This window comes from Triturus cristatus, chromosome 3_2 (assembly GCF_964204655.1).
Source record: "Triturus cristatus chromosome 3_2, aTriCri1.1, whole genome shotgun sequence".
Taxonomy (NCBI): Eukaryota; Metazoa; Chordata; class Amphibia; order Caudata; family Salamandridae; genus Triturus; species Triturus cristatus.
Window position 1 is genome coordinate 689,326,202 of NC_140584.1, and position 23,695 is coordinate 689,349,896.

The 23,695-nt window shown below is 50.1% G+C and overlaps 1 protein-coding gene across 1 annotated transcript in view; it reads right to left on the reverse strand.

Annotated features, from left to right (window-relative positions):
- VPS8 (VPS8 subunit of CORVET complex) overlaps positions 1-23,695 on the reverse strand; it is a 1,789,524-nt gene that overhangs the window by 263,295 nt on the left and 1,502,534 nt on the right. Inside the window, exon 42 of the mRNA XM_085648738.1 lies at positions 5,204-5,373. Coding sequence (XP_085504864.1) covers positions 5,204-5,373 — 170 coding nt within the window. The remainder of the gene's footprint in view (positions 1-5,203; positions 5,374-23,695) is intronic.

Sequence of the window (23,695 nt, forward strand, 5' to 3'; positions counted from 1 at the left end):
GACCAGCTATCCTAGTGGTAGCATGGACAAGAGCAGTCTTAGGCTAAACTCTGAATGGCATGTGAAGCCAGCTGTGATACCATATATAATCCCTTGAATACTAAATGAAAGGACACCACAACAGATATATATATAAAATAAAGTGTATTTATTCTAGTCAAACCCTCAGCACTCTTTATGAGATTAGAGGTAAGTACAACATAGTCTTATTTAAGCATACATTAAGTCACACAGGTAAGTAATACAGTTATGCCCTAGGGGCCACGCAAACCATATACTAAGTAAGTGGTATAAGGACCACTGTCACGGAAATAGGATAGGCCTAGGCCTAGGGAATCGCTGGGGCTACACTATACTACCAAAGGTTAGGAAGTGGGAGGCCCACGGGATTCAGGTGCAGAGTGGAAACACTCACGCGTAATGCGTAAAAGTCACTAGCAATAGTACAATTTAGAAATAGATAGATTTAGGACACTTCCGGACTAGCTAGGAAGTCGAGACTGGAAAACTAGACACTAGGATAGTCACTATCCTGATGAGCACCGGAGTACCCAAGTTACCTAGCCCACAGGCTGCGGGTGCATAGGGGTGAAGTTGCGTCGGGTTTCGTCGTCGACTCCTATGGATGCCTGAAGAAAGATGCTGACAGGCAGTCAGTGAAGAGTGTCCGGTGGATCCCAAGGCTGGGATCAAGAAGAGAGGAGACCTGCAAGCAGAAGGGACAGAGTCAAGGTCACTAGCCAGTGACCACGTGGAACCAGGAAGGAACCAGGCGATGTCGTGAAGATTGCAGGTGAAGGTGAAGCTTGTCGCTGCAGCCAGGAGGACCAGGAAGCGTCGAGGACGACCAGGACCAGGAGGCGAGCTGTCCCACGAAGGCTCTTGCTGTCGGCGGCGTCGAAGTTGGACTAGGACTCACCAAGCCTTGGCAAGCTGAACCCACGCAGAACGGAGGACTTGCTTCTGGTGCAGACCAGGAAGGTCTGGGATGCTTCTCTTTTTCAAAGGAGCAGGAGCCAGTCTGGAGGAGCCAAACCAGCGATGAAGATTTCAGGGTGCGTCGTCACAAAGGCCACTAGCCAGCGGGCAAGCAACCGGACAGACGCGGCAAGCAGGAAAATGCTGAAGGGCCCCACGCAGAACTCGTGGAGTGTGAGGGGCTGATCTTCGGTGCAGATGGTGCTTGGGGGTGGGGCTTCTCAATCCCCGGTGCACAACTTCGAGGGTGCCTCAGAAGCTGCGCTTGAAGATACTAGCCACTTTTCCCAGGTAGCCGGTCCCACGTCGCTCGTCGCCTCCACGGATCTCAGCTTTGCTGTGGATGTGGATCAGGGTCGGAGAAGTCTGGAAGTCAAGGCTCTGGTCGGGCTCTGCAGTCGGTTCCTCGTAGAACTTGGGCAAAGCAAAGGGTAGTCTCTTGATGGTGCCTGTTTGCACAGGGTAGCCACTCCTTGGCCACAAGGGAGATTCTTCAGTCTTCTTCTTTCGTCGAATGTCGAAGGTCCAGAGTTTCTGTTCAAGTTTGCAGGTTCAGGATAATCTAAAGTCTTGAGGCCCAACTCCCACTCTTATACTAATCTGGGGGGCTGGGATACCTGCTAGGTCACGCCTTATGGGTGGGACCTGGGAGGGGGTGGTTACACCCACTTCCCTTTGTCCAGTTTCGCGCCAGAGCTGGGGCTGGAGTGCCCCAGCGCCGGTTTGAACTGGACTATGCAAGGAACACCTTGTGTGCCCCAGGCATGTCTCATTCCTTTCAGCCCACCCTGCCCCAATACACTAAAGGCTGTCTGGGGAGGTGCTAGCACCTCCCCAAGCAGGAAACCTATTGTCCAGGCCTCCCTGGCTGGGATCACTCCCAGCTGCAGGAGGTCAGACTTGTGTCGTGGCAGCAGCATCCATTTAGTGATGCTGAGGCTTTGGTCAGAGGCTAACAGTGAAGTATGATTTTAACATGTCTTTCCCTCTAGAAGGGGGGAATAATATCCTCATGTCCAGAAATGGTATGGGGGTATTATTCCACAGTGTTAGACACCTTACACGACATGTTTCGATAAAGCCAAACCATAGTTACCATAACCGTCTAAGATTATAAGGCACTTTAAGAGAATATGGTAGGCTATATCATAGAACAGCTATAAGGACATGGTTCCGAAAGCTGCAGACAGGCTCAGCTCATGCTAGAGCACCATCTCACATGTTACCAAGCACTCTGCCTCCAGGATTGTTAAGGCCTGCCATAGGAGTGACTGATAGGTACACATGTGTCTATATGTAAGTTAGGTATAGGAATACTACACCTAAGCAAGGGGTGATTACACGACCTTGCCCCAGCTGAGTGATCAGCCAGTTGTGTCAAATTGGAAGGCCAGGCCAGGGGTGGCATAATACATGCTGCAGCCCCTGGTAGGCCTAGGGTACACCTATGCCCTGGGTACCTAGGGTACACTGTACAGGGGCCAATAAGGTGATCCTATCCAAATGGGTTATGCACCTAAAGTACATAGTATTAATTTAGAGAGAGAACAGCAGGGCTGTGGGTCTGATTAGCAGGCCCACAGCCACATCTACGTCGAAAACCAGTAAAGCAAAAGCAAAAAGTGGGGGTGAACATAGAAAGCAGACCCTACTCTCCTACACCAAACATCAGTATTTTCAGTGAAGTCATAACGTAGCTGGGTAACTTGTAATGACCAGTGCCCAGTACATACCTTTCAAGAGGCTTCCTGATCATGATCATGCTCCAGAAACAAAGCACATCTTAGGCATAGGTACCATGCCTCCTCCCCCAGGATAAGCTAGGTCCACGAAGGGGAAGCCACAAAGGCCTTCCACCTTTGGGAGCTGTCCCTGCCTTTTGCTGCCCCCAGCAACTGGCTCCCACCGGTTCTGCCCTCCACTGGCCAGGGAAACAGCGGGAAAGCCAAGCTAGGAGGAGAGGTGTGGCCACCTTTGCCAGCCCTATCCCTCAGGTAGGGAGGCGAGGTGAAGCACACATCTCAATCCCCCCATCTCGAAGATGAGGGGACCCAAACAATCAGGAAGAGGTTCATGCCCCTTCCCACTGGAGGGTGGCACAGTAGGGGGTGTACCCACCCGAAAGTAGGGACCCATTGGTCCCGACCTGCACACCCCATTTAACGCCCCTAAATCTAGTATTTAGGAGCCACCCTGAACCTTGCCTTCTCAGATTCGAGGAAGAAAGAAGAGGGACTGAAGAGCCGAGCTCACCCAGGAAGAAGAGGAGAACTACTGCTTTGGCCCCAACCCCACCAGCCTGTCTGCCTCCGACCTGCCTACAGTGAAAAACCCAGCGTGTCCAGCAGCCCCCAGAGCCCGGAGGACTTGCCCTGCACTCACCTTATAGACTCTGTCTCCGGCACGCACCGGATTTGCTCAAACAAAACCTCAAGACCAAAATACGATCCCGGCGACTACGCCATTCTGCATCACTCTGCATCCGACGCCCATGGCCCAAGTTCAAGTGTCTCAAAACCACAAGGAGGTCTCAGCAGCAATCCTGACCTGGATCTCGTGATCACCGACCTCCATCAAGCCTAATGACGACGCCTGCAGCCTCAACCTGAAGGGACCCCCGACCGCGAACCAGAGCTGGTAGGAAAACTCGAAGCCAGAAGACACTCCTGCACCAGACTCCCCACAGCTTTGGTGGCCCAACCAACGGTATCCAAGCATCCCCCAAGAATCCAACTCACATCTACATTAGTAGTCACTTTCAGGAAGCTTCTCTGCCCGATCCTGCAGTATCTTTGCAGAACCGAAGGTCTCCATTAAAAAGCACAGGGCCCTCAACGTCTCCTTGACACCCTGCACCCAGTCGCCCCAGTGCCGCTGGTGGTCCAACTCCTGTGATGATTCTTGGCCCCTGCAGTGCTGACCTTAACCCCAGGAGCTTGGCTTCCACACCTGAGTGGCCTGCTCATAGGCAACTCCCTGACCAAAGTGCCTCTTAGCCTTATTGGCTAACATTGGACCCCTACACTCTGCACCTGGCAACCTCAGTGCCGCTGGTGGTACAACTCGAGTGTCAATCTAGACCGTGGGGAACCTTGGTCCTAACCCCCAAAGCACCCACTTGTAAGACGCTTACTTACCTGTGAAACCGATAACCATTTTTTTCCCATTGGAACCCATATTATAAGATTTTGGGTCCAAAATGTTTAAGTGCTGAACTGTTGTTTTGTATGGGAAGAACAGTAACTCTAACTCAAACCAATAAAATTCTTACTTACCTTGTATTGTGAGATACTTATTTGTGGCATCTAGGCATACCACCCCAATACTCAAAGCAATCTAAAAGTAACTGAAAAGATTTCTAAAAGTAATTATTGTGTAATGTAAACTGCTTTTTGAATCAATATCAACCTGTAACTATTTCAAATTCAACCACAACTGCATTTCTTTGTGAAATCCTGCATTTGAGAATATATTTTTCTTACCTGTGCCAAATCCTGCTTGGTTCTAAATACTTCCCTACAATATCACAAAGAGAGCTGTTGGCACTTATCTAATTTAGCTTCTGCTATACCTCTGGGGACTCCCTCGACTCTATGCACACTATACCCTATTTCGGTATAATATATACAGAGTCAGCTTTCTACATCCTTCCCTTAACTTACTTCCATGTTGTTCAATCCCTTACTCCCCTCTTCTCCTCATTACCACTTTCTTGCTCCCATCTCCTAGTCTTCACAATTATTACTCCATATTCTACCTCTTCTCATTTCTCTCTCCATTTGTGTCTCTTCTTATCTTGTTATCCTATACCTTCATCCCTCCTTCCCCATCCCCCACTCTTCACTCTTTTCCTTCCCCATCTTCTGCCTTGCCCACGCCTTCTCCTTTGCTCTTCCCTACCCTTTTCTCTAATTCACCACTTTCTAAGATCTTCTCCCCACCATCTTCTCACCTTTCTGTTACTCTTCTCCTCACTTTTCATCTTGTTTGTTTCTAGCCTATTTTAAGACCTTTTGTTGTGGTTACTATATAACCTATGCATACCTTTTGGTGCCCAAGCACTATATAATACAGTTAAATGGGTAAATAAAAAAAGATGACGTTGTTGATAAGTTGTTAAAAGCATTCCAATACTCCTTCAAGATCCTGTAATAATAAAAATGCAGAGTTATGACACCACTATTAAATGTAATAAGTGTAAAAAACAAATCTACAACAGAATTACCTAAAGACAATGATTTCATCAGCCGTTTCTTGTCTTCTTTTGTATTGTTGCAGACAGATACTACAATAGTCATGTTTTGGGTTCAGACCTCTAGTAACTGAAGCACGTAAATTACTGAGGGACCAGTGCAAATCTTGATTTAAGAGGTTGGTTGTTGTTTCTAGAAGAGTCTAAACACAAAAAGAAAACGAACAACACTTAATACTGTGTGCAAATGTGAGCATTCTTTAATAATTAACAATAAAATGTTCTCTAGACATGTAAATTGTATACTAGCTAATCAACTAATTACTTAGGGCCCGATTCAAAAAGGGCCTCTGCACTCATGGTGAAGGCCCCGAAGTCGTGGCTGAGGGTCTTGCACTCGTGGTGGGACCTCCACAATTAGAAACTGCAGTGTGGAGGTCCACACGTGCGGGGGCCCTGCCACGACTGCTGGGCCTTAGCCACGAGTGCGGAGGCCCTTTGTTAATCGGGCCCAAAATGTCTCAATGATTTGACACTGGGTTAAAAAACCTTTCTCTTTTAGCTTCCAGGTTCAAATAAAAGTAGTTGAACATCTTGGTGAAGATTACTTACGGGCAATTTAGCATCCATTGTTAGTAGCCTTTCTGATGTTAAAGATAAAGTAACATACCTTCGGTAAGCATTTTTTTTGCTGGATACTTCTATTTCCAGATTCCTCACCTCTTGAATCTCCTCCAGGCGTCAAGAATGCATCTAAGAATGTTGGAGTAGCTTTCCTGCACCAGTAAGTAGCAATATAGATCCAACTCTGCTCTGGCACATTCACCACATCTAACATCACAGAGCCATAAACAGCACCACCCAGCATTCTCAAGGTAGTTCTTCTTTTTTCTGCACCCTTAGAGGCGGAGATGATCCGGATTACATTGAGAGGCATGCAGTGCAGAATATTAACTTGGGACCTTATTATCATCATTGCGACACTGCTCAACAGAAAGGGAAGGCGGGTGGGTCAATGAGGAATCTCCAGGTAAAAGAGTATCCACCAGAATAATTCGCTCTATGGAAAAGGGAATCGCCTCTTAATTACTCAAGGCGAAACTCTCATGCCCTGCAGGTATGTCCAAAGTCCTTAAACACCACAATTCCTCTAGTTGGTTCTCGGAGGAACTGAAATGAGCCAAGTTAGAATTAAAGGAAGCTGAGCAGAAATCGCGTAAAAGAGAATGTGCAGGAAAATTAGTTAATTTTCAAAAAGTATTTGAAGGACTACAAAGCTTCACTATTCCAAGCAAAATCTTCTTTCTTTACAAATAAAGAAATACAATATACGAATAATTCAAATGAAATTTTGAAAATCATGTCAGATCAAGGCCACACTGCAGCCCTCATCCTACTAGACTTCTCCGCAGCCTTCAACACCGTCTCCCACCGCACACTAGCTGCCAGACTCCACGACGCTGGCATCCAGGGTAATGCCTAAAACTGGATTTGATCTTTTCTCTCAGGCAGAACACAAAGAATAAGACTCCCGTCCTTCCTCTATGAACCCATAGAGATCAGATGCGGAATCCTCACTCAGCCCCACGCTCTTCAACGTCTACATGGCCCCCCTTGTAACCATCGTCAGAATATACAGACTCAACATAGTCTCATATGCCGATGAGACCCAGCTCATCCTCCCCCTTGCCAAGGAACCCAACATGACCAGGCACAGTTTCCAAGAAGGAATGAAGGACGTCACATCCTGGATGAGAAGCAGCTTCCTGAAGCTCAACTCGGAGAAAACGGAAGTTCTCATCCTCAGGTCCACCACCTCTGCATGAGACAACACCTGGTGGCCCCCCGCCCTCGGAAACCCTCCCACCCCTACGGACCATGCCCGCAACCTCGGCATCATACTCGACTCCTCACTCACTATGAACCACAAGATCAACACCGTGACCTCCACATACTTCAAAAGACCTTCAAATGAATCCCCCCCAACTCCAGGAAGACCGTCACCCACGCACTCATCACCAGTAGGCTGGACTATGGAAACACGCTCTACTCCGGAATCAACAAAACACTCCTCTGTAAACTCCAGACCGCCCAGAACGCCGCAGCCAGACTCGTCCTCAGCATCCCACGACATGACCACATCACTCATCACCTCTGTGACCTCCACTGGCTCCCAGTCAAAAAAATAATAACCTTCAAACTGCTCACATATGCCTACAAAGCCTTCCATAGTAACAAAGGGACAAGGGCACCCAAAGCAATTGGTCAGGGACCTTGGGAAGTTACGTATTATAAGAGACAGTGGTCCCTGAAAACGAAGAAATGTCACAAGCAATAATCAATATAGCCACAATAGGTACTATATTATAGCCTATGTCCAGCCGGACAAGGCAGCTTTAATAAGCAAAATGTTTTACAATGATGTAACAAGATGTAAGCAAAGCAATGGTGGGACACAAGCCTGTATCCTATGGCTTACATATCAAGAGGACATGAATTTTTGAAAAAACACACACAGGCAATTGAAGCGATGTTTCTTATGACAAGAATAGCAGATAGTGAAACATCCTAGTCACCTTCACGACATTTCATACACATAAGTAATCATAGTGTAAGGTGACAAAGCCTTCCATAACACCGGTCTCTAATACCTCAACAAAAGAATCTGGTTCCACACACCCAAGAGAAACCTCCGCTCTGCAAACCTAGCCACAGTCACCCGCATCCATAGGGCCAAAATGGGTGGCAGATCCTTCTCCTACATCGCGACAAAGATCTGGAACAAACTCCCCCTCAGCATCAGACGAAGCCCGACACTGCACCTATTCAGAAAAAATCTCAAGAACTGGATCTTTGGATGACCACGGAGATGAGCATAAAACCCCCCCACCCCCCGGGGCCTGGAGACCCTCACGTGTGAGTAGTGCACTCTATAAATCCCTGATTAATTGATTGATTGAGAATTATCTAAACCCGACAGACTTTCTCTCCCTTTCTTTATTGAAAAAATAAAAAATAATAAAGGATAGCATACCTGACGAGAGGGGCGAAAAGTTCAAGTAATTTGGAAGACAGGAACTCTACTATTCTAGATACCTTCCAGTCTATTAGTGAAGATCGCCTCGCTGAATTATTGTCTGAAGTGAAGATAGGTTCTCCAAAAGTACCCTGTTTGCCTAGAGTCCTCAAATCTGTCCTCTCTGTTGACCAAATCCTGCACTGTCTTTACTTAACATGTCTCTAACCCAAAGATGCGTACCTAGATCATTTAAGGATGCAATTGTTATCCCTATTCAGAGGAAATATGGTAAAGAGCCTTTATGTTAAAATAGTGTACCTTTCCTGCCAACATTACTAGAAGCTCACGTAGCGCAGTGCTTTTGTTCCCATCCAGAGGAGTGTCACAATTGTTAAATCTGCATCAAGCAGTATTTCGGTCTCCATATTCCACTGAGGCTGTCATCTTGTCAGTGGCAGATTAAGCGTGTAAGGAATGTGAAGAAGCTACCTCTGCATTGGTTCTTCTGGATCTGTTGGGGGCCTTGGATAGGGATGACCACAACATATTGGTGGACCGTGTTGAGGCCACTGTGCTTCGCAGTTCAGCATTGAATTGGTTGAAATCATTCCTGGAGAACCATGCCCAGTCATTCTGGCTTACCCCCTTTAAGGTGCCAGAAATGCAACTAGATTGTGGGGTTCCACAAGGCTACTCTTTTTCCCATCATCTTTTTAACATACAAATCTGTCCTCTCATCCAAGTATTAAGCAATATGAACTGCACAATCTACAACTATGCAGACGACTTACAGCTACTGTTTAGGTTAGATGGCTCTTTGGCCTCTCAGAAGAATTTTCAAAACACAATGCGTTTCATCCACGATTGGATGAGTAGAAATTACCTTAAACTAATGCAGATCAAATAGAGATTGTCATCTTAAGTCATACAATTGACTTGTGGAGTGATTCCTTCTGACCCACTGAAATTGGGAACCCAACATCCCCTAAGAAAGTGATTAAAAGATGGGGGTTATTATAGACAATAAGCTACATTTAAGAACTCAACTAGGATCAGTAATTGTTTCCTGATTTTTAAATCTTCGAAGGATTAAAAAATACCTAGGTTCCTCAGCTCCGTAGCTCTGATCATCTCCTGACTTGATTATGCCAATTCACTTTATACTGCCTTACCAACACTTTTACTCACCAGACTGTTCAGAATCAAGCAGCTCGCCTTATTTATAGACACCCTGGAAATTGACATATAACTTAATTCCCTGAGAGACCTTCAATGGCTCCCTTTGGAGCTAAGGGTAGTCTTTAAACTAGGTTGCATCATCTTTAAAGCACTTTCAAATGCAAGTCCCTCACTTAGAAAATATAGACTCAAGAAATATATCCCGAACCAGAGATTAGTTCTTCCTCCCTGACTCTTGTCTATTCCTAAATACAAGAAAAGAATGGGCGGCATCAGATTTTCTGAGCAGGCCTCTATGTTCTGGAATCCTCTCCCTCTCACTATTCGACAGTCTCCTGATTATGGGACATTTAGACAAGCATTAAAGACCTGGCTATTCCAGCAAGCTTTAAAGCTAGTGAAATTACCTCTGCAGCTTTTTGAGAGGGTTACCTCTCTTATAGCTTAGGCCAAGAAACCTGGTGTACGTGTGCTTCACAAATTATTTTTAACATAACATCACATGGGAGGTAGGTCAAACAAGCACAGGTTGCCCTGCTCCACCTCCAGGCTTTAAGGCGCAAGCTCTGGAGGTTTGGATAAAGGAGATGCCCCTCCGAATGTGAAAGGTGATCCACCATGTGTGGAAGTGGAAGGAAAGCACCCTGAGGAGAAAGCATAGCAGTTCTGCATACAGCACCCTGCTTTGCCAATTGACGCAATGAAGATCACCTGTGCTCAGTACAGACAAAGCTTCCACAGAATGCAAGGAATAAGAAAAATGGGAGAGTTATGCAGTGCAAGGTTAAAAATCCCAAGTTGGATCAGTCTCCCAGACACTCCTGGAACGCAGAGCCATGCAAGATACTGACCACTGGTGCCCTGAAAGGGATGACCTTAACCCTGGAAATCAGTTCGCAGAACGGGGAGGATGGATGGGGCGGTAAGGAATCTATCACTAACTAATGTTTCTTACAGATTGAATATGCTACTTACCAGTATGCATCTGTTCTTGGCATGTAGGGCTGCTGACATTCATATCTGTGCATAGATCGCCGCCTAGTGTTGGGTCCGGATGTTTGCACGTTGTTGTCCTGGAAGAGTCTTCGAAGTATCCTTGGATAGGTGACTCCTCCCCTGGACTACAGTGCGCATGGGCATCCTCTCCATCCTCAGATTGTTTTTCGCCATTGTGGCAGTGATGGAGTAGATACAGAAAGTGATGACCATGCTTGCAGTAATTCTGAGAGCTGCAGCTGCGACAGGCGCCGGGGAGGAGGGAGGGCGATATGAATGTCAGCAGCCCTACATGCCAAGAACAGATGCATACTGGTAAGTAGCATATTCAGTTCGAGGCATGTGGGCTGCTGAATTCATATCTGTGCATAGAATACATAGCAGTGCCCTCTATTAGCGGCGGCCACCCGTGCCAGCTGCAGCGGTCTGAAAAAGTGTCTTGAGAACAGCCTGTCCTACAGCTGCCTGCTGTTTTGATTGCACATCTACACAATAGTGTTTTGTAAATGTGTGTGTAGTGGACCATGTGGCTGCTCTGCATATATCATGCAGGGGAATATTTCCTAGGAAGGCCATGGAAGCCCCCAACTTACGTGTTGAGTGGGCTCGTGGTGGAATAGTTAATGTGCGTTTTGCCTTTTGATAACAGATTTGAATACACTTAACTATCCATCTGGCTATCCCTGCTTTGGAGATGGCGTTACCTTTGTGGTGTGGGGCAAAGGCAACGAACAGTTGTTTTGTCTTCCTGAATGGTTTAGTCCTGTCGATGTAGTACATGAGGGCCCTCCGTACATCTAGTGTATGTAGTGCCCTTTCTGCAACAGTTTGTGGGTTTTGGAAGAAAACGGGCAGTTCAATAGTCTGATTCATGTGGAACTGCGATATTACCTTGGGCATGAATTTGGGGTTGGTACGTAGTACGACCCTGTTGGCGTGAACCTGAATAAATGGCTCTTGAACGGTTAGTGCCTGGAGTTCACTAACTCTTCTTAGGGAAGTGATCGCTACTAGGAAGGCCACTTTCCAGGTAAGGAATTGAATCTCGCATGAGTGTAGAGGTTCAAAGGGTGGACCCATCAGGCGTGTGAGGACCAAGTTGAGGTTCCACATTGGAGCCGGTGGGTGACTAGGTGGAATGACCCGTTTGAGCCCTTCCAAGAATGCTTTGATGGCAGGCACTCTGAATAGAGAGAGGTGCTGCCTGGTTTGCAGGTAGGCTGATATTGCGGTCAAATGGACACGTATAGAGGTGTACGCCAGATTGCATCGGTATAGGTGTAAGAGGTAACAGATGATGTTGTGGATGGATGCGTCCAGCGGGTTGATGTCATTATTACCGCAATAAATGACGAACCTTTTCCATTTGGCTGCATAGCAAGCCCTGGTAGTGGGTCTCCTGGCCTCCTTGATGATGTCCATACAGTCAGGTGGCAGGTTGAGATAGCCAAACTCTAGGACTTCAGGAGCCAGATCGCCAGGTTCAGCTGTTGCGGATCTGGGTGCTGAACCTCTCCATGGTTCTGCGTCAAATGCGCGGGTTTGATCCGCAGCCTTTGATGCGGCACCACGGAGAGTTCGAGGAAGGTGGTGTACCACGGCTGGCGTGCCCACGTGGGAGCAACTAGGACGAGTGTCAGGGAGTGTTGTCGTAGTTTGCGAGCCACCAGCGGTATCAGCGGCGCTGGGGGAAAAGCGTACGCAAATCTGCCGGACCAGTTCATCCATATCGCATTGCCCTGCGACTGCGGATGTGGGAATCTGGCGGCGAAGCTTTGGCATTTTGCGTTTTCGCTTGTCGCGAATAGGTCTATCTCTGGATGACCCCACTGCTGGAAGTACGGTTGGAGTACTGATGGGTGTAACTCCCACTCGTGCATCTGGTGGCTGTGTCTGCTGAGCAGATCCGCCATCTGGTTGTCCTTGCCAGGGAGGTGTTCCGCCATGAGGAACATGTTCCTCTGAATGGCCCACTTCCACATGCTCTGAGCCAGATGAGACAACTGTGGAGAGTGTGTTCCTCCCTGCTTCTGTATGTAGTACATGGCAGTCATGTTGTCCGTCCGGATCAACACGACTTTGTTGCACAGATGTACTTTGAATGCCTTCATGGCCAGGAAGATTGCCATCAGTTCCAGAAGGTTGATGTGCATCTTCTTCTGTTGTGTCGTCCATAGTCCCTGCACTGTGTAGTGGAGTACATGAGCTCCCCATCCCTGGAGAGACGCGTCCGCTGTCAGTACTATTTGCGGAACAGGCTCTTGGAACGGTCGGCCCTTGCAAAGGTTTTGTGGATTCCACCAATGCAGAGAGTTGTATGCCCGACCGCTCACCAACACTAGGTCTTTCAACTGTCCTTGAGCCTGATTCCACTGACGTGCTAGGCACTCCTGAAGTGGGCGCATATGTAACCTCGCGTGCGGGACTATGAAGATGCAGGAGGCCATCATGCCTATCAACTGCATAAACACTCGCGCTGGAAGCGAGTGATTGTGTTTGAACTTGGAGATCAGCAGTTGTATGCTGTTGATCCTCACTAAATTTGGCTGAGCTGTGGCCGCCAGAGTGTCTATAGTCGCACCTAGGTACTGTTGTACGTGTGCGGGCTGGAGATGGGACTTTGGGTAATTTAGTGAGAATCCCAGACTGTGAAGAAGGTGAATGGTGCGGGACATGTGGCTTGCACATTGCTGGGCTGACTTCGCTTGAACGAGCCAGTCGTCTAGGTAGGGGTAGACGTGTATATGCTGCCTCCGTAAATGTGCTGCCACCGTAGCTAGGCACTTCGTGAAAACCCTGGGCGCTGTTGTCACGCCGAAGGGAAGGACCTTGAACTGATAGTGCTGCCCCTGAACAGTGAACCTGAGGTATTTTTTGTGTGAGGGGTGGATGGGTATGTGAAAGTACGCATCCTTGAGGTCCAGTGAGGCTAGGAAGTCTCCCTGCTTGAGAAGCGGAAGGACTTGCTGTAGGGTGAGCATGTGAAAGTGCTCCGAAAGAATGTACTGGTTCAGGGGTCTCAGGTCTAATATAGGCCTGAGCGACCCGTCCTTCTTTGGAATTAAAAAGTAGAGGGAGTACACCCCTGTACCCTGCTCGTGGATGGGGACGACCTCTATAGCGCCTTTTAGAAGCATACTTTGCACCTCTTGCTGTAAGAGCGTTAAGTGCTCTGAGGACATAGGACGGTTTCTTGGTGGTATTGTGGGTGGAGTGGAGGTTAACTCCAGACAGTAACCGTATTTTATAATATCTTTGACCCACCTGTCCGTGGTGATGGAGTTCCACGTGGACAGGAACCTTTGTAGTCTTCCCCCGACAGGTGTTATGTGGTCGGGAGGAAGGGAGAGGGCGTCACTGCTTGTTCTTGGGGGAGGACCTGGTGTTGCCGTAGCCACGTCCTCTGCCCTTTGTACTGGAGCCACGATATCCACCTCGTGTGTTTTTATCGTAGGTGGTCTGTGTATTGCCTTTGTTATACGTTGGTTGTGACCCCTGTCCTCTACCTGCCCCCTTGTTTCCGGGGCGACGAAAGGAGCCGCTCCGAAAGGACTGAGTTTGGAGGGCGCCCATGGACTTTGCAGTGTCCGTGTCCTTTTTTATCTTTTCGAGGGTGGTGTCAACCTCTGGGCCGAATAAATAGTCGGGGTTGACGGGCTGGTTCAGTATGTTATTTTGTACCTCAGGCTTGAATCCTGAGATTCGTAGCCAGGCATGTCGTCGCAGCATGACGCTTGTGTTTATGGCCCTGGCAGCCGTGTCTGCAGCGTCTAGTGCACATTTGATGGAAGCATTTGTGAGTAGCTGCCCCTCTCTGATAAGAAGTTCTGCACCTTCTTTGAACTGGTCAGGGAGATGTTGGAGTAGTTGTTCCAATGTATCATAGTGCGCTCTATCGTAGCGAGCGAGGAGCGCTTGAGTGTTGGCTATGCGCCATATGTTGGCAGCCTGGGCGGCAACTCGCTTGCCGGAGGTCTCTAGCACCTTGGACTCTTTGTCCGGGGGAGGAGCGTCACCTGTCGTTTGCGAGTGTGCCCTCTTGCGAGCATTCGCTACGACGATGGAGTCGAGTGGTAATTGTCCTTTGATGTAAGTAGGATCCCCAGGTGCTGATCTGTATTTTTTATCAATCCTGGGGTTTATCACTCGTGCCCTGGTGGGTTCCTTGAAAATGTCTTTAGCTGGTTTGAGGACCCCCTTCAGCATTGGCAGAGTTTTTACATGCCTTTCTGAGGATGCAAAAGTGTCTATTAGAAAGTCATCCTCGATGGTATCTGAGTGAAGCTGTACCCCATGGTTATTTGCAGCACGTTCAATAAGAGCGTTGAAAGCCGCAGTATCCTCCGTGGGAGATGTTTTTGCCCCATAGAGTTGTGGGTCCTGTGTATCGAGAGGTGCACTGGGGTCTGCAGGGTCGCCCCAAGTTTGATCAGGGTCCTGCTGGTCATCAGGGTCTGTGTCTACATGGTAGGGTGCTTGGTCATCCATGTAGTCCTCCAATGCATCCGTGTCGGAGCGCGTGGGGGAGAACCGGCGTGGATCCTGGTAGGAGGAATGGAACGGTTCATAAAGGAGAGGTTCCGATTCCACCGGCAGCTTCCTTTTTAGTGGGATCCTGAAAGGGTCCAATGGCGGTTCCGAAGTTATTCTTCGGTCGTGGAGAATCATCCTGCCAGTGTCGGCGTCGATGACCCGTGACGGAGACGTCTCGTCCGGTGGAACCGAAGTCTGGGTAACCCGTGTCCTGAGTTGGAACATCTTCGGGATTGTTGACGGAGGCAAGCCGAAGGTAATGTTGGCTGGCCCCGTAGAGGTTGCTGGAGCTCCGATCGGGCCGGAACCCGACGGGTCTTTGAGGGCCGCCTTGGTTTTGATGCTTTGCGTCGCAGCAGGCCGCACTTGGGGCGCCTTCGAGGCTTTGGCACCGGGCAGGTTCGTAGAGCCGGGCGTGGATTTTTTCGGTGCCGGCGGGTCCTCGAGTCGAGGTGTGGAGATCACCGTCGACGTCCTCGATAGGTGAGGCATCGGCGTCGTCGAGGGAGCGACGCGAGGCGAAGCGGGCGGTATTGCCCTCGGTGTTGTTGGCGTCGGTAGCCGAGTAGGTTTCTCGGTGCCGATGGCCTTTTTCCGCTTGTCGACTCCGATGTCGCCCGATTCCAGTTCGGCACCGAAGTCCCTCTTGGTGCGGTCGGTGCCGACGCGTTGCGTTGGCGTCGAAGGCGTGGAAGGCCTCGATCCCACTAGCGCTACTTTCAGTTTCGGTTTCGTATGAACCGGAGCAGCTTTCGGTTTCGGTTTTGTGGTAGGGAAACCAGCTGGCTTATGCAGCAATGGCTGCTGCTGAACGTCCGAGGCCGGGCCCGAGGGCGGGGCCGAAGAACTACGGGATGGGTCTCGGGTAAGGCCCGAAGGCGATCCCTCGACCGGAGCCAAAGGCTGTGGCGCTGGTGTTTCTTCGGTTTGAACAGGTAGGCCTTGTTCATCATTGGAGCTACTCTCTTCGGCCCCTAAGGCCTCCTCGTCGTCTCCTACCTCGGTGTCGTCTTCACCTCTGTGGAAGAGTGACTCGTCGCCCTCGTCCGATCCGGGGTCGTGTTCGGAAACGGGACTGGAGGGTATGACTTCTAATTCTTCGACGTCGGCCTCGTCGAAGATGTCTGTCGGGGCCGGTGCCGCGTGCTGCGCCTCGAGTCTCGCCGCTCTTCGGTTCCTTAGAGTCTTTTTGGAACGGAACCGGGCACAGGCCATGCATGTCGATTCGTCGTGGTCCGGCGAAAGGCATTTGTTGCACACCGGATGGACGTCTATGTGTGGGTACTTCGCATTGCATACCGGACACCTTTTGAATGGCGTCCTGGATTCCATCGTCGAAGTAGTCGATGGACAGGTAAATGCGAAAGAAGTCGGCGCTGAAAGTTAGTAAACTAGCAAAATGCTATCGAGACCCGATCGATAAACAGTACCGACGCGAACTAAAGGCCTTTTGGCCTCGACCAAATATTTTCCTAACTTGAGCTAAGATAGCACATCCGAACCCAATGGCGGAAAAAAACAATCTGAGGATGGAGAGGATGCCCATGCGCACTGTAGTCCAGGGGAGGAGTCACCTATCCAAGGATACTTCGAAGACTCTTCCAGGACAACAACGTGCAAACATCCGGACCCAACACTAGGCGGCGATCTATGCACAGATATGAATTCAGCAGCCCACATGCCTCGAACATATCGTTACAGAAGGTAAGTAACTTGTTCATCTGAAAGAAACACGTTAGTGATAGATTCCTTACCTTAGAATAGATACCCCGGCAATACCAACCCCGGTGGTGGGTCTGCAAACCAAAACCACACCAGAAAGTCACGGAGAACAGAACGGCCAAAGAAGCCGTCTCTCCGGACTTGACTGTCAAGGCAATAATGCTTAGTAAAAGTGTGCAGCGAGGCCCACGTGGCTGCCTGATAGATGTCTTGCAGGGGGACACCACGTCCCAATGCAGTAGTAGCTGCTGTCGTCCTGGTTGAATGGGCGCACAACCCCACCGGAGGTTCCTTTTTAGCCAGAGAATAACAGGCCTTGATACACAACACGACCCAGCGGGAGATAGTCCTCTTGTGTACAGTCCAGCCTTTCTTGGCGCCTACATAGCCAACAAAGAGCTGGTCAACCACCCGGAACTGTTGTGTGGGATTCAGGTAAAATGAGAGTGTACACTTTGCGTCCAGACGGTGGAGCCTCTCTTCCTCTCTGGAAGGGTGCGGAGGCGGAAAGAAAGTGGTCAAGGTGATAGTGTGCAGGATGAGGGTGCGCACATTAAATATGTTAGAACCAGGTTCATGTCCCACTGTGGCATTACAAACGGAATAGGAGGGAAAAGGTGTGTAATGCCTTTGAGAAATCTATTTACAACAGGGGACTTGAAAAGAGAGGGCTGATCAGGGAGCATGAGAAAGGCCAAAATTGCAGAAAGGTAGCCCTTAATAGTGCCCAGAGAAGAGCCCGGCTGGGACAGAGAAAGAAGGAACAAAAGGACTTCTGAAAGAGGGGCTGAAAGGGGATCCACAGCCTTCGCTGTGCACCATGCCACAAATTTGTTCCACCTGCAGGCATATACCGATTTAGTGGAGGGACACCTGGCTGCCAGAATGATATCACAGACTTCAGGAGGCAAGTCAAATGGATTCAACTGTCGCTGCTCAATCCCCACGCATGTAGGTGGAGGCTGGACAGATTCGGGTGGAGGACCGTCCCCTGCTGCTGTGACAGAAGATCCTCCCGAAGAGGCAGTCGGATCGGGGGATCCATGCTCATACTGAGTAGCTCGGGATATCAAACTCTTTGAGCCCAGTCCAGGGCCACAAGAATGACTTGGGCCCGGTCGCGCCTGATCTTCTTCAGTACTCTGGGTAGAAGTGGTATAGGTGGAAAAGCGTACAACAGACCGCAGCTCCACTCGCGACCAAAAGCGTCACCAAGCGAATGCCGCCTTGGAAATTCTAATGCGCAGAAGAGATGATATTGCGCGTACTCTTTGGTGGCGAATAGATCTAACCAAGGCTCTCCCTACTGTTGAAAGAGACCTTGCGTCACCTCCGAGTGAAGACGCCATTCATGATCCATCATGCACCTGTGGTTGAGTTCATCCGCCCTGGCGTTCAAAGACCCTGCCAAGTGTTGAACCGTCAAGGAAATGCCTTGATGTTCCAGCCATGTCCAGAGACGCAGACCCTCCTGACATAGGGTCCACGACCCCACCCCGCCTTGCTTGTTGCAATACCACATGGCGGTGGTGTTGGCTGTGAACACCTGCACTACTCTCCCCTTGACAGAGGGAAGGAATACCTTCAGTGCAAGTAGGATCGCCCAGAGCTCCAGAAAGTTGATATGGAGCCTGGACTCCGCCGGATGACCAGCGGCCTCTGATCTTCACCTCTCCCATATGGCCGCCCCATCCCAGGAGGGATGCATCCGTCACCACTGTGTGCTCCGGTTGGGGAAGGCAGAGGGATCTGCCGCTGACCCAATGTTGGTTTGTGAGCCACCACTGCAACTGTGCCGCAGTGCCCTCCGAGATCTGGACGTACTCGGACAGGTCCCCTTGATGCTGTACCCACTGGAACTTCAGGTCCCACTGCAGAGCCCGCATATGCCATCTGGCATGATTGGTCAGCAGGAGGCCATGAGGCCCAGCAGCCTCAAGGCCATCCTGACCGAAACGCAGAACAAGGGTCAAAAGATCGGAATCATAGCCCAAATGTCCCGGACTCGCTAGTCAGGAGAATAAACCCGAAACAGCACCATGCACAGAACCGCTCCGATAAAGAGGAGCGTCTGAGAGGGAATCAGGTGCGACTTCGGCACGTTGATGGAGAACCCCAGCAAATGCAGGTCAGCCGTAGTCTGGAGATGGGAGACGACTGCCTGGGGCGAGCTCGGCCTTAAACGACCAGTCATCGAGATAGGGGAAGACTAAAACCTCTGATCTGTGCAGATGAGCTGCGACCACCGCCATCACTTTCGTGAACACCCGAGGGGCGCTGGTAAGGCCAAAGGGGAGCATGGTGAACTGAAAGTGCTCGTGGCCTACCGTGAACCGTAGGTAACGCCGGTGGGCCGGCAGGACAGGGATATGAAAATAAGCGCCCTGCAAGTCCAACGCCACCATCCAGTCTTGCGGGTCTAGGGCAGACAAGACCTGAGCAAGTGTGAAAATCTTGAACTTCTCCTTCCGGAGAAAGCGATTGACGTTCCACAGATCCAAGATAGGGCGCAGGCCATTGTCCTTCTTTGGAACGAGGAAGTAGTGGGAGTAACAACCACGACCTACTTCTGGTGTGGGAACGCGCTTGATGGCCCCATTGGCCAAGAGGGCCGCAACTTCCAGCTGGAGAAGTGCCAAGTGATCCCCCGACATGCGGTGGTACTGAGGTGGCATGGCTGGAGGAGTAGTCCCTTCGGACTATCTGTAAAACCCACCTGTCCGAAGTGATGGCGCGCCAGTGGGGGAGGTGATGGCGAATCCTGCCACCCACTGGCATTTGGTGGGCCTGAAAGACCGGACTAGGAAGATTTGGAGGAAGTGGCGAATAGGGAGGTGGTGGATTGACCCGCCCGCTGGCCCCGTGACCCACATTAGCGGGTCCCACGTCCTCGACTGCGCCCAGACTGTTGCTGCGCAGGCCTGTGGCTCTAAAACAAACGTGTTTGGGTGCGCCTTCTTGGCCACGAAAGGAGCGAAAAGCAGAAGCGGAAGGAGTGTGCATGGCCGAAAGGGCTAAGAACTTGGCCGTAGCCCGCGAGTCATTAAAATGCTCCAACGCAGTATCTGCCTTGTCACCAAAAAGGCGAGTGCCATCAAAGTGCATGTCCATCAGAGTGTTCTGGACAACCCCGGAAAAGCCAGTTGTCCTCAGCCAGGCGTGGTAGCGCGGCGCCACTGTCGTGGAAATCGCTCTGCCCAACGAGTCGGCAGTATCAAGGCCACAACGAATTGTGAATTTGGCTGCGTCTCTCCCCTCAGCAATAGCTTGTGAGAGCACAGTCCGGGCCTCCTCCGAACACTGGGGCAGCACCTTTGCAACCGTATTCCTCACAGAGTGGGAATAACGGCCCAAGAGGCATGGGGTGTTCACAGACCGCAGCCCTGAACTGGCGGAAGTGAAAATTTTCTTACCAAACTGCTCCAGTTTCTTGGATTCCATGTCCGGTGGTGCGGAAGGGAATGTTCTTGGAGACGCAGAAGCTTGGACAACCAAGCTCTCAGGAGTAGAGTGTTGGGAGAGGAAAATGGGGTCGCCCGAGGCTGGGCGATGGCATCTGGCCACGTTCCTATCCACAGGAGCCCCTGTGTTGGGCCTGGACCAGGTGCCCAAAAGGACATCTGAAAGTGCATCGTTGAACGGTAGCAGCGGCTCCGTAGAGGAAGATGCCGGCCTAAGCACTTCTGCCAGGAGGTTAGCCCTGATGGCCACCGTGGGGAGCTCGAGGTGGAGAGCCTCGGCTGCCTTACGCAACACCACAGAATATGTACCACTCTCCTCCGTAGCCACGGTAGAAGGAGACAGTGCGCCAGATTCTGGAGTAAAATCCAGCTCACCTGCGTCCCCCAAATCCTCTTTCCAGTCTGGGTCTAACTCACACTGGGCTGCAAGAGGGTCTTCAGACCCCTCACAGTCCTCCCTGTCCTCCCCAACCTGCCGGGTAGGCGGAAAGGAGGGAGGCGGATGGAGAAAGGGATAGAAATTCCTTATCGGTGTCGGAATACGCGTCGATCGAAACCGGTTTGGGGCAGTCTCCATGTCAGGGTGGAAGCCGGGGATGGCGTCGGCCAGGTGGCTGGCCAACGGCGGTGCCGTAGACGTCGATGACGGTGGAGGTCGTATGAGGCCACCCGACATCGGCTGGGATCCAGGCGTGGATCCATGGGAGTCTCGCAGCGTCGAGACCTGAGTCGTCGACGATGTTGGGGCCGAAGCCGGCGACAAAGAGGAGCGAGGACCCCCAGTCGGACCCGCGGGGCCAGAAGGCATGCCGGCGGGGCCCAACGGGCCAAAAAGGCGGGCCATGGCTGACAGAAAATCCTGCAGCTGGGCCAGAGTCCCCGATGGGACCCTAGAAGGGCGGGTAGGCTGTCGGCAACTGCGCAGGCTCCACCGGAGCCGCTGGGGTGGCACCACCCGCACCCTCAGCCATGTCGTGTGACAGGCTAGGGGAAGGCGAAGAGCGACGACGCTTCTTCGATTTCTTGTGCTTCGCCTTACCTGACTCCGAGTGCGAAGACTTTGTCGAACGATGGTGGTGGTGGTGGCTCTGCGACCGGTCCCTCGACCTCCCACAGGACCGGGACCTTGAACGGCACAGAGCCAATTCCCGGGCCTCTAGCAACTTTCGGGACCACTCCCGCAAAGTTTTCTGAGCCATGGCCCGGCATTCGGGGCACGACTCGGAGTCGGGGTCGCGCCCCAGGCAGTGAAGAGACTCACGGTGCGGGTCTGTCACCGACATCGTGCGGGGACAAGCCGCGCAAGACTTAAAATCGGGCATCCATATACACCAGGAGTCAAGGACTCAAAAAATAGAGACAAAGACCCAAAAATAAGTCCGCAAAAAATTGACTGGGGGTACCGCTCTCTCCGGTTCTGCGCTTGCTAGTGCAGATAAAGAAAGAACTGACGTCAGCGCGTCTAAGTAGCTCCAGCGACGTCATCTCGGTGACTACGACGCCAGCGACGGACACGGAGCCACAAAACGCCACCTTCCGACATGCAGGGGTACTGCTGACGAAAACTTTAGGCATCCAGTCTGACGCCTGGGGATATTCTAAGGTAAGGAATCTATCACTAACGTGTCTCTTTCAGATATAAACATATATAGAATTCACACTGTACAATAATAGGTGTCCAAGTAAGGTACATACAACAACCACCACAGTGGCCATGGGCCGAAGGCGAGACAACGGAAAACTGGAAACCAGCCACAAGTCCCTGTTTAAAGGGAGAGGGTGGGGTGGGAGTACACACCCCAGAAAACCAAGTGAGCAGACAGAAACAGCACTACCGACAGAATAGTATGATTAGGCAGACAAAAGGCAATTGAAAAGAAAACCGCAGGGGAGAAACAACCCCGCTACGAACATAGAACTAAAGACCACAATGGAGGACTGGAAAAAGGGACTGAGGTGGACGCGGCCAACACCTGAGATGCCTTATCATGTCCTTAAAGCAGAGGTCTTCAAACTGTGGGGGAGGGGGGGCGATGGGGGGTTTCCCAGGGGGGCGCAAATGCATCTGCAAGTACATGTAAATGAAGATGACCTGGAAGTGGGGCGTTGTTTATTTGCTGCATTTCCATGCTGTCTTTATTTACTCCGAAGCCCTTGAAGTGAGATCAGAGTGCCGTGGGGCCTGAGGTCAGCAAGTGTGCTGCTGTGAGCTTGGCTGGGCAGTGCCTGGAGTGTTATCTCCGGCACACCCGAGTCTTAAACAGGTATTTAAAGACTATTTGCATATTTACATACCTTTGTAAACTGGTTACCGAGGCTAAGTTTTTTTTCATGGTTCCAGTACCCCCTGGACTCCACTGTGCCTATTCCTTACATCTGTATTTTACATTTACTAGTGTGAGAATTAATTTCATGAAAAGGAAAGAAAAATGCCAGCCATGTGTAATTTAAAGAGCCTGCAAAGACCTCGTCTTGACACTAAATAGGGTTATAAATAAAAACGTATGTATTAATTTGTAATGTGACTTTTCTGTCTTTGTTTCCTTTAATTATCAGTCATCAATCATTCAGGCCGCACTAGAACACAATTAAAAGTGCTTTCTATTTATATTTGCTGTTCAAAGTACGCAGAGATAAGTGCTGAAAATATGGCTTTAGGTGACTGTTTATTTTTGTTCCATCTGTGACATCAAAATAATGAGCTGGCAACCCTAATCATAAGACTGGAAGTTTGTTGCAGGATCAGCACATTATTTATTTGCTCGATCCCTGATTAATGCCATAATAGCAATAGTTCAACTTGTATCTGAAACCCTATACCGCCGTCAATAACATGCTGATTTACTTCAAGTGTCTGGGAATGCACCCTGCATTCAGACAACTCATTCCTCATATTCATCCTTCACTTTCACGTTCACCCTGCACTCACAGCGATCACTCTGCACGCACAATGCACTTGTGCTGTTCACCCTGCAGTCTCACGAGCACACTACTCACCCTGCACTCTAGTGATACTTCACTCACCTGTCCCCCCTCACTGCTCAATCTGCAAACTCAAATCTCACTCAAACAAGCCCATCACTAACAGTGCATTCATTCGTCCCACTCTGCACTTACATCTGCACCCAAAATCATATGGTCACCTCACTCACACTGCAGTCACTCCTCTCACCCTACTCTCACACTATCGCATCGCTCTCCGTGCACTCACATGAGCACTCCTGCCACCCACACAGCACAGAGCATTAATGTGCCTGCTACAAAGAACGCGTACCATACAGATCACAGAACTGAGTGTGAGTAAACTATGAGTAGCGCTAAAAAAAATTAAATATTTGTCTGAAAGGTGCTATAGAGAGATGAGGTGCATTGTTGGTGAGTGGTAGTGAGGGAATTAATGGAGGAGAAAATGGGGGATGGGATGCCAAAAAAGACATTTGCACCTTGTGCGACCAGTGCTAGGGTCAGCCCTGGCTGGGAGTGTTAGACCCCCCGAAATTTGGGTCTAGTTGCGCCCCTGGTGTGCTGGCAGGGTCAAAGAGGTTGCTAAAACAAATAAAAAGCTTAAGTGTTTTGTGTTTTCACAGTAATGCAAGTGTGTATAAAATAATGCAA